An 11,756-nucleotide genomic window follows, 5' to 3' on the forward strand; every position below is an offset into this window, starting at 1 on the left:
TCGTCATTTATTTTCTATACATTTTTCTTAGAATATCATTCGGTTGACATGACTAATTATTATACTCCCTTAGTTCCAACAAAATATAAAATATGATAGACACAAGAATGAAGACAAAATCAGTAAAATAAAAAGAGTAGGAGAAGGATAGTAAAAGTTTAAGGAACTGGCAGCGGAAGCGATGCAATTGCGTTGATTATCATAATTTAACAATTATTAATCGAGCAAATAAATCACATAATAATCAGATCTATTTAGCAGATTATTTAGACAAAATCTATTCGCGTAATTCTCACATGTATCATGCTCATAACTTGAATTAATCATGCTTTAAGAATATTGAAACCTAAAACATGCTTTTCTACGGAGCAAGAATAATATCTAATTAATTCTCCAAAGAATTGATGATGGCTAGCAGCTTCTCCACGTGACGCTTTGAATACTAGACCACGGATCTTCTCTCTGGTTTCCGAACTGTACTCCGATATCAGTGTGAGCTGATCTCACCAGAATACTAGGACTTAAATAAAGAAGGCTGAAGAAATCTTTTTCCGATTAGAGGAAAAATTCGAAGTCCTCTAAGTAGAGGGGGACGAAATTTTTGTCTAAGAAAAATTATATATTTCTGTCTCCTTTATTCTCCTATTTATATTAAGTTCATTTTGGGCCCAGACAGAGATCTATGGAAGGTTTTGGATATGGGCTCATCCAATTTACTTTTTACTAATTAAATTGAACCCACAATTTAATATAAGCTTTAATTGGAATATTACGAGCAGCCACTACAGAAGTAATATTGAACTCTCCCCATCCTAATCTGAAATTATAAGTAATCTGGGTTTCCGTTTTAACTTTCATTTCCCGCGCTTAAGATAAAAATGTCCATTAATTAATTAATGTCTGTTATGGACTTAATTAATTAATTTCTTATTAATTCCAAAAGTGGACTTAATGAAACGCATATTTATTATTCATAGAGTGATCAAACTCCAACTAGCTAGGTTCTGAATAATAAAACCTTGTTTCGCACTCCTCTTGAGGACATTATCAAACGAGACTCACCTCGCGCACGATTCAACATAATAGGAATCCTAGCACCTCTAGATATTAATCATCACTACCCAATATATCAGGATTATTGGGTTATGAAAAATCCGCACTTTTGATAAGTCAAAGTAATGCATAATCAATACCGTATGCTCAATGTTAACCTACATTGATTAAGAAACAAATATTTATCAAGACCTCGCCTTTCAGTAGATAGCCCAAGGACAAGTCCGTTCAGTGCTATACCACACCAATGTCATCTTATTTATGACTGACATTGCAACCTTTCACGATGGATAGTCTAATTCCATCTAGGTTGTGAAATTCTTCTTTTTCTTTGTTTAGGACTGACTGTGTTACCTTAAAGTGGACGCCGCCAACAACCGGTCTACTAAAACAAAGACTTAGACTTTGTTAAGTTAACTTATACATTTAAACATGCAATTAACATTCATTAAATGTAAAACATAACAACATTATGAAAAAAATAATTTTTTTTATTACTTGAAAAATAAAATAAGAGTTTTACAGTATTCAATCACTCGAAACATGATTTCTAGTATACAAACTCTAACAAAAGTAGTGTTGTGGATAGTGGGACCCACATTATTATTAGTGTTTTGAAGGTGGTAATAAATTGTAAATAACTTGATGTATAAAGGTAATAAATTATGATAACTTTCTATAAATGGAAAGCCCATATTTTTATGAAAGGACGAAAATGGAAAGTGCACATATTTTTATTGGACGGGGGAAGTATGGTTATTCATCTAAAATTGAGTTGTGAGATTATTTTTAATTGGAAGAGATACCTATGACTAATTATCACATAATTATACATCTAGAATTAAATTGTGAGATTTTATCTCATGAACTAAACATAATATATATTTAAGAGTAAACTGCACCAAATGACCCTAACTTTTGCACTTGTTGCATCAGTGATCCTTAACAAAAAAAAAGCACCTGAAGAGCCTAACGTTAAATATAATCATGAATGAAGTTTTTTTAGCCACTTTTCGGACGAAAATGCCCAAATAGCTTGAAGGGCACTTTTGGCAATTCCTAAATTCGCTGACATATGAATTCTGTCACATTTCTGTCAGCAGCTTCTTAAGTGATTTCCTAATAAGTTCTAGTACTTTATACGTGATTAAAGTTTTGTCAATATTTGTAAAAAAAAATTCTTATGTCCCTCTAGTTATATCATGTAGGAAATTCATTGAGAAACAAAAATATGGAAAAGTGAAGTTATTTATGCAATAAATCCGAATCAATAATACACAGAATAAAAAATATTTCACATTTAATTAAATGATACAATAATTATTTTATTGAAAACATTGACATTTAAAATATTATTTCATTATATATCATCGAACTAATTTGTTACTCTAAGCCTAACTTTATGACGATTTTTATGATTAATATTTTATTGACGTAATTTTAATTTAGCTCAAATTGAAATTTTTAACATCATATGAACATTCAATCTTTCGATATAAATTTGCATAGTTTCTTGTCATTCATGATTAAATTGAAACGTGAGTAATATTTTGAAAAAATTCAAGCATGTGATATTAGCTAGTGTTTAATCCTTCAAGATTTTTTTTATTAATAATAGTATTTGAAATAAGACAATATAAATTTATAAATTAATACTGCCAAATTAGGATATTTTTATAATAAATAAAATTGATCCATAAATCAATGTAAATAAAATAAATTACAGGAAATGAAAACACGGAAAAATACAAGAAAATGAGTTTTATAAGGAAGAAATGGTTCATTTTATTATGTTCATATTAATTAATGAAGATAATGATAAATATGTATATTATAAAAAAATTAGAAAGTGTAGATAATGATAAAATTTTAATTACGTATGAAGTACAAAAAACTTATTAGAAAATTACATAAGACATTGCTAACAGAAATGTGGCAAAATCACATGTCAGCAATATAATGGAGTGTCAAAAATGCCCTTTTGGGGCCTGAGGGTGTTTTGGTCCGAAAAACTTTATTCGTAATTATATTTAACGTTAGGCCTCTCTGGTATTATTTTTTTTGTTAGAGGTCATTGGTGCAACAAATGCAAAAGTTAGGGTCATTTGGTACAGTTGACTCTATATTTAAACTATATATACAAACCAATCTTCAATATGCTAAATTAAGTTGCATTTGAGGGGGCGGGTGTGTGTAGTTGCAGTTCAAGGTTATATACTGTCAAAATTATAACAAATACATATGAATTAGAAAATTTCGAAATAAGAGTTCCAACTTGTTTATTTTGTTGAGCTAGAAGAGGGGACAATGCAAATGTCAGGAAACCGATTATCCATCTCTTATATAATGAAATTAACAATCTTGATATCGCAACCAAAGTAAACAATGAATAATATTATTAATTAAAAATATGAATAGAAATATTATAGTACCTGGTAAAAAATATTATCACGGTAATGATGCATATTCGTGATCAACTCCACTCCGTACTTTTTTATGACCACGGCGTAGAATAATTACATAATATCAACTTGTGAAATATGACGCAATTCACAAAATTTAATTGCACGATCAAGTATGACTTCTGAAAGTGCTTCCTTTCGTACGCTCTCTTCATTCTCTTTGTTAAATCGTTGTGGACTGTCCAAGTTGGATCGTCAACCTGAGCAAGTCAGCCTATTTCTGTATGCTACTGCAAAAACGTGGGTGAGTGGATCCAATAAAAGCTCAGGCTGATCAACTCGGTTTACACCGACTCGAGTGAGATAAAACAAGGAACTAAAAGGAGTGTTTTCAAAAACCTTAACCCACAACAACGATCAGAACATTACGACACCAGATCTAAGCAATTAGCATCAATCAAACTCAACCAAACATTATCAGAACAAAATCCAACTCCGAAAACTCCAGATTTAAACCAACATCCATTACAAACCCCATCTTAAACAACAAATCTCCAAACAATTTAAACTAAAACAACAAAAGAACTTCAGATTCAGAGATGGAACATCAACAAACTTGAAAATTACAATTTAACTGAAAGAAAACTTAAAAGTAACAGTGGATTCAATAGAGCATCAAAAAATAAATGGAATACAAAGTAAACAAGTATCAACCCCTGAGACTTAGGAAATTGTTAACGAACAAAAGTTTCTTTTTAAACTAAGCTCTGTTCCTCCAAGACGAGGAAGAAGAGAGTGTGGCCGTGGTAAACTCTGACTCAAGCTGCCGCAACCTCCTTTCTCCATGCTGCTAACTCTGTAGTGTATGTGTGAGAATGTAAAGTGAGTGATGATAGATGATTTTCTTCCACATTTCTTCCTCTATTTATAGGACGTCTTGGGGCACCATCCCTAGGGCAAGATCCTCCTGATTTGGCATTAATGCCCCTTGCTAAAAAGGGCACTCTTTCTTCTCTCTCCCCCGACTCATCCTTTCGCGTCTTTCATTGTGTATCGGGTTCTCTTGATCAGTTTGTTCCGCTACTTAGCATGGCCCGTTCTCTTGATCAGTTCACACCGCTACTCGGCATGGTCATCTTGCTTCCTTGATCAGTTTGCCTCAATTCTTGGTCATTTTCTTGCTTCGATCACTACTCACTACCACTTTGCTGCTTTTCATTTCCTGCACATTTAAACATCCACTTTTTCTAAACATTAAGGCCTCGATTAGTGTAACAACCACCATAAAACCAAGCTTGAAACGAGCCCTATTAAGTACGAGCAATGAATCTTGAAGATCTTGGAAGTGCTAATGGAAGATAGGAAAGCAAACGAGACCAAGATTGGGGTCGTTGAAGCAAGGTTGAACAACCTTGAGGCGGAAATGAACACCATTGCCTTTACTGTCTTGATCATAAAAACTCAAATGGATCAAGTCCAGAAGAAGATAGAGGTGGAAATAGCGAAGACAGCAGCACGGGTTGCTGATATCGACAAGATGTGGGTTTCCAAGAAGCCAAAGGATGAAGCCAACACCTCTGGGACAAAATTTGGGGACTTCCCAGCGGACTGCTGGACAAACCACAGCGGGCCGCTGGAAAAGAGGCAGTAGCAGCCGAATCTAAACAGCCTGTGCAGCACAATGGGATTGTTTTCCCCTTTCAGCCCAAAAAGAAGTTTAAGCATGAAGAGCAATTTAAACACTTCTTAAATATATTTTGTAAAGTTCATACTAACCTTCCTATTGTTGACACATTGCAGAAAATCTCTAGGTAAGCAAAACTGTTGAGCAAGACAGTGATGAGGAAATAAAAGCTAAAGAAGACTGATCTTAAGTTACCTCTCCACTGCAGCGAGATTATCTAGAAGTAGAGGGTCGTGAAGTAGAGAGATCTCAGTCAATTCATTATTAGGTGCTCTATTGGAGATGGCAAAGTGGATAAAACCTCTGCGACGCCGACTTAGGAGCTAGCATAAACATCATGCCTTTGAAGTACTATAAAAAGCTGAATATCAGGCCACTCAAATCAACCAATATACAAAATTAATATTCCCTCCATCCCAAGGAAGGTGACCCCTTCCTTAAGCGACACTAGATTTTATGCAACTTTATCTTGTGTGTTAAGTGAAAAGAGTAAAGTAATAAATAAGGAATAAAATAAAGATAAAAGGTTTCTATTTTTAGTAATAAATCATTTTAATTTAAACAACTAATAAAAAAATGAGCATCTTCAGTGAAACGGAAGAGTACTAGTTTCACAAATCTCATGCACGATGGAGCAATACACAAATTAACAGAATTGGAGGGTCCTAAAAGAAATGCCACCCATTTTCGATTTCTTGACTTTCAGTTTCAAGCTTACGCTTTTAGACAAACTCCCAATCCCCCAATTTCCCATCCATGATTTCCCCTTTGTCGTTGAAAGATCACTATATCATTTTTGGTCAGAATGGTAATCATCGATAAATCTCGTGTAGAATCATTCATTTCAATATTCGTTACTGTTCATCCCCACGAGACCTCTGCATTGATCTCTTCAACCTCCTCATTTTTCTTTGTAAGTCTTGCTCAACAAAAGATTTGAACTTTTTCTTATGCTTGGTGGGTAACGGGTTTTTGAAAATTTCCAGATATTGAGTGCGTATTTCGTGGTCCTTCCGTTACGGGATGAAGGTGCGATATCGCTGGGTTTGGGTAATCTCCCGAGTCTCTTCGTCGGATCACTGCTGCTCACCTTGGTTGCTGCGCCCCTTTCCACCCTCGTTTTTTCTCTGCCGAATCTCTCCAAAGGAAAAGTATGAATTGTTTTGGTAATCTACCTAATTTCAGCTAGCTGTTTGGGAAGAAAAAGGGCCTACCTTTTCTTGTTATCCAATTGGTAGCATATTTGTTCTGCTAGGATTTAAATTTTGATGTTATGGTTCTTGAATTATTTGAGTTTGAGAATTCGGCTAATTCTTTGGTCGAAGGTGAGGTCGATTTTAGTTTTAGTTTTCGGACAAATTAGGGAAGATAAGAATGTTGTTAGTGACTTATTGCTAGTTGAGTGGTTGGTTTAGGAAACCATCAAAACTAGTGGATGATTCTGCCCTGTGGAAAGACGTGGTGTTTAGAAATGGAAGGATGAACATAGTCACAACCCGGCTGTGTTATGATCTGTAACCTTATTATTGTCAATGACTCAACAGACTTCAGTTCATATTTGAAATTCAATGTTGCTTGTATCAATGTATGCCTGTTTTCACTATTGATTGTGAAGTGCAATAGAAGTGTTGTGATACTTTAACCATTGCAGTTCTTATTGTCAAATATTATTGGTAAAAAGTTATGTAATTTATATCTCTATCGTGATTATCCCTATCATAATGGCAGAAGGAACTAGGAAGTAGGAAGAAGTTTAGTCTTTTCTATTGTTGTGCCTGTGCTACAGCCTTGCACTGTTTTAGCTTTCTATTAACCTAGAGGAATCCAAAATGATAAACTTTATGTGTTGAGGTTGCAAAGGGGATTTTGGGAGGGAGAGGATTGGATTCAACTCCCTCCTTTTGTTTAGAATAAAGATAGAGTGGGTTGAAGGAGGTCTAAGGCAACATAACGTATAATTTTTACTCCCTCGTAATTGAACTTGTTCCTGAGGTTGTGAAGCCGAAATAAGGAATCTTTCTGTTTCACTCATCTCACTGATATGAATCGCTTCTAGAGAAAGTTAGAAACCAATCTCTGCTGTCTCACTTCAATTCTCAGACCCTTCTTCCGTAATTCGTGCTACCAAACAAAAAACGCGCTAACTTTTCGTACCTTCCATATCCTAAACAAATCGAGGGATGTGAACTCAGCTTTCCATCTTTACTCCTCACGACGTATGCATGAGATGTTCAAAGGAAAATGTTGACTAGGGTGTTTGAGGGTGTGTTGTTCACATCCAAGGATGCTTCAGGGAATGAATAGCCGAAAGATGACAAAATGCAAGAAGAAAAAGGGCTTGATATTTTAGCCTGTACTTGGATACATGTTCCGTGGCCAACAAGTCGTGTCTTCTGTTTTACTTACGAGGATGGAGGGCCTTCTGTCAGTTGTGGAGCATCAGATGGGCCATGAAGAAGGCCACACATGAGCTGGAATGAGAGAAGAGAGACGTGACCAAGTGGGAGTAAGAAAGTATGAAGAGAACATATGAAGTATTGGAGTTATTAGTATTTTCGAGTCTTTTAATTAAGTGAAACTTAATCCTTGATTGTTTGAGTTTATCTTGTAAAAGCTGACTCCTTTGGTGGTTCAGTTCGTTAGACAAGATAATAGTGAAATACAATATGAGATAAGCCACAATAGGATTTGTCTAAGATTAAATTAGTCATAAGGCTGAAGGTGAGATGATGAATCATGAGATCAATTAAACTTATCCTTAGTTTGTGCCTTTTTCTTTCAATTATTTTATTCTAAGCTACTTTGTCAATTTATATCTTGGAAAGTCATGCATTTGCCACTAAGATCAATTTCTTCTCCTACTTCAGGCTTTATTCTTGATACACCGGTTTTTTAGCTTCTCTCTTGTTATATTCTTTGTTCTATGGAATTTTTCTATACCTGGAAGTTCACCATTTAAAGCCAAGGTAAAGAGCATAGCAGTCTCATTCTTCAACAGTTGTTTTGTTCACATCTCTTGTGGGATTATGATAAGTTATCTGCTTACGTAGGAAACGCTTCCAGTGAAAACCATTTTAAAGGATAAGATGAAGGTTGCAGTCGATGAAACCATTACATCTAATTCAGGTGGCTGGGAAAGCCACGGGTGGTTTTACATTTCAGTGAGGATTGCCATGTTTCTTTGGGTATAATGGAGTTCACCTCACAACTATGAAATTTAGATTGTCCTCAGTTATAATTTTCATTATATCGTCTCCACTTATTTCTCCTGTAATATTTTGTTTTATCATCTGTTTCAACAGGTTGCACTTCTTAATCTTATAACTATCTCTTCAACGTGGGCGAGAGTAATTGATGTGATGGATAGTGAGGTTGGTGTGCTTCAGTATGTCTGCTGGAATCTAACCTACTATTTTAATTATATCCTCACAAAGAGCACTAGCGAATCCTTTTATCCCAAGTTCATAACCATAACACTTAGGATGCCAGTCTTTACTTACTTAATCTTGTTCGGAGGTCCTTCTCGGCATTTTCACTCTGTAACCACTTGATTTCAGTCAGGGTCAAGATTGTTTGGGTTTATTGGTGCTGGTGCTACGCTAGGTCAGCTCTTTGGTTCACTCTTTGCTACAGGAATGGCATGGGTTGGCCCGTGTATGACTCTTCTTTGTCTACATCTCTCTGTCTCTCTCTTTGTTATTTCGTTTGTTCTCTGACTCTGGAGTTGGTTCATTTAGATTTGCTTCTTGTTTCTGCTCTCTTGTTGGAATTTGCTGCGCAGTCTTCGGTAGGGATCAACAAGGATGTTTCCCAGCCTCCAGAAGAATTGTCTCCCTTAAGGTATTATTTCTTATGTTTTCTGCTTCTTTCCCTACCTTATTGACTGACTTCTACAACCTATTTGTCATACTTAATAAGTTCTGGCATATTTTAGTAGATAAGAGTGTTTCTTCCTCAATTTTTATCTCTTTTTTCCAAAAAAAGAATATCTGGTCATTGACTTGACTGTATCTATTTTAATTCCTGTTGATTCTTTGCGTTAGTACCATCTCTTGTGATTGGATCACACGATTTATTTGGAATGCTCAATGTTGCTAAATAATATCCATTTTTTGCCTGAAGATGATTAACCCTGAAGTATAAACTGTCGTACTACTATTTAGTTCGCATGAATGAAATATCTTCAATATATAAAATTCATGAAGTTTTTCATAAATATCCCTATATTTTGTTCATTAGACATTGATTATTTACTATACCTCATGTATTTTGTAAACCATGACCTTGTTAATCACAAGCATTTATTTTACCGATGAAGGAACTTTATATTTCCAAACCTTATGTTTCTTCAATTTACTTATTGTGGCATGTAGAAAAGCTGATAATGATCATATAAGTGAGTCTGATGGAAAGAGTGAAATGGCTCTACAAGCATCTTCTCCCAGAACCTCTACTTCCAAAGTAAAACCACAAATCTGGGTTATATTGGAGGGTCTGCAGCTTATATTATCATCGACCTATTTATTACAAGTTGCACTATTCCTTTGGCTAAGTGCATTGGTGTCCTCTTTCTTCTACTTCCAGGTGAGAAGACGTGTGTTCATCAGAGACTTCAATGGTTTGTTGCAGAGTTGTCTTTGATAATTTTTCTTATTAATCCCGTATCTCTTATTTGATTATTCTTGATCATGTCTTGCCTAGTCTCTTGATTGACTTTTGATGATGCAAGCATTGAAACTTGACAAGTTGCAAATAGGACTTGGATGCCATTCTATTATTCCACAAGATCAGATTTCATAACTTTATTCTTCTAATGCTATAGATTTTGTTTCATGCATTTGAATAAACTTGTCTATGAATCAATCCAAGAAAATAGTTAAGAGAGAGAATACTGGAAAAGAAAACTTGTGTATTTGCTTAGTTTTCAAGAAGTGCATTCTGTTAAGAATAAGTTAGTACCAAATTATCTGAATAATCATTTTCCAGATGACAACTGTATGTTAAGAAAGAGGGTTTCTGCAGAATTGCATATTGTAAGACAAGGATTTCAAATCTATAAGTATCATAACTTTTGTAATTGAGAATATGCATCATTAACTCGACATTTTCAGGCTTCAGTATGTTGATAAATCATTTTTGCTTGGAACTGGATTTGTTGTTAGTTGGTTTCTTTGTTAAAGCTGCCTTCTCGTCAAATTGATGCAGAAAGTGACTGTTATTGCGAGCACGGTTACAAGTCCTGTTGGTAGAAGGAAATTGTTTGCACAAATCAACAGCTTTATTGCTGTTTTCATCCTTGGCGGACAACTAACTCTTACGGTATGGATACATTCGCATATTACTTTTTATTGTGAGCATTCATTGAGGTCCATGGTTTTTCTCCAATCATTTCAATAAACAAGGATCTCGGTGCCTTATGTAAATCTGAATGCTCTATCTGCATAGGGGCATATCCTCACCATTGCTGGGGTTACGGCAGCAATTTGTTCTGCGCCACTCGTTGGGTTTGTAAATCTGATTGCTCTATCTGTATGGCCATCATGGATAGCAGTTGCCATATCAGAAACTCTACGGAAGGTTCAATTGCTTTACTTTTTACCTTACGTCACCCAGTCTCTAATAACCTGTTACCGTGTCTGTTAGGCCAGAGACGTAACAAATTGATATAGCCCTTTTGTTGCGTCAGGTGGTAATATACGTTGTCACTAGGCCAGGGAGAGAGCTGTTATTCACGGTTGTTACACAAGACGAGAAGTACAAAGCAAAGGTGCGCGTATATCATTTTATTACATGGCATCTCTAGTTATAAGGTTACGTCTCACCAAAATTATCATCACAGGTATGCATAGATGTAATCGTCCAAAGGCTTGGAGACGCCACTGCAGCCGGGATGTACAAGCTCTTGTCAGGCAGTTTAAACGGCAGTGCCTCTACTACCTCCCTTTACGCGTTGCCTGTACGTTATTACTCCCCCGACCTTCATGCATTCTTAAACCTTCATCGCGTGGCTGTATACAGGCTAATAGCTGGTCTGCTTTGCTTCTGCTTATCAGGTGTGTTTCATATGGTTGGCAACAGCATTCCTTTTAGGACGACGACAACAACAACTAGCAAAGCTTAGATCATCTCAACGATCGGAAACGTCATCAAGATGATGTTTTACAGGTTCTTGTAGCAATACATACACATCAGAAGCAAGGCAAAAATATGGTTGCCAAATCGTTGGCCATTGCCATTGCCATTGCCATTGCCAAATATATTAGCTGATTTATCAATTTTCACCTTGAAATTCATGTTTTTATAAACATGTAATGAGATTACGACTTGTATCTTGGAACTATGAAATTTATATCAAAATCGACAAGTTTTATGGCTGGTGCCCATTTCCTTCCGTCAAACTCGGCATGAGTTATGAGAAATGTTAAAAAAAGAGATTTGAAAAAGTTAGTGAAATATGGTTCTTATTTTTATATACTTCCTCCGGTCCCATAACAATAATGACACTTTTTTTTCACCCATCCAATAAAAAATGCATTATCTATATACATCAATTTATTTACAACTTATATCACTAGGGCCTATTATTAACCATTAATAATAATGTAGGTTTCACTATT

At 35.3% G+C, this 11,756-nt stretch overlaps 1 protein-coding gene across 3 annotated transcripts; it reads left to right on the top strand.

Annotated features, from left to right (window-relative positions):
- Nucleotides 1-5,804: 5,804 nt before the first annotated feature.
- LOC125190957 (TLC ATP/ADP transporter) lies at nt 5,805-11,537 on the top strand. Of its 3 annotated transcripts, XM_048088389.2 has the most exons (13): nt 5,808-6,052; nt 6,126-6,290; nt 8,007-8,105; nt 8,190-8,324; nt 8,442-8,510; nt 8,697-8,793; nt 8,877-8,979; nt 9,513-9,723; nt 10,345-10,458; nt 10,585-10,716; nt 10,826-10,906; nt 10,979-11,095; nt 11,193-11,537. In XM_048088389.2, exons 1-13 carry the CDS (start codon nt 5,945-5,947, stop codon nt 11,292-11,294), a joined length of 1,533 nt encoding a protein of 510 aa, XP_047944346.2. In that variant the 5' UTR covers nt 5,808-5,944; the 3' UTR covers nt 11,295-11,537. The 3 variants fall into 3 exon arrangements, 2 of the variants coding, with proteins under 2 accessions (XP_047944346.2, XP_088915590.1); XR_007171004.2 differs by lacking the exon at nt 11,193-11,537 and having other exon boundaries at nt 5,805-6,052; nt 10,809-10,906; nt 10,979-11,046; XM_089059464.1 differs by lacking the exon at nt 8,007-8,105.
- Nucleotides 11,538-11,756: the final 219 nt, after the last annotated feature.

Source organism: Salvia hispanica, chromosome 5 (genome assembly GCF_029641045.1).
Source record: "Salvia hispanica isolate PSC_SH4W2 chromosome 5, Shi_PSC_v1, whole genome shotgun sequence".
Classification (NCBI taxonomy): domain Eukaryota; kingdom Viridiplantae; phylum Streptophyta; class Magnoliopsida; order Lamiales; family Lamiaceae; genus Salvia; species Salvia hispanica.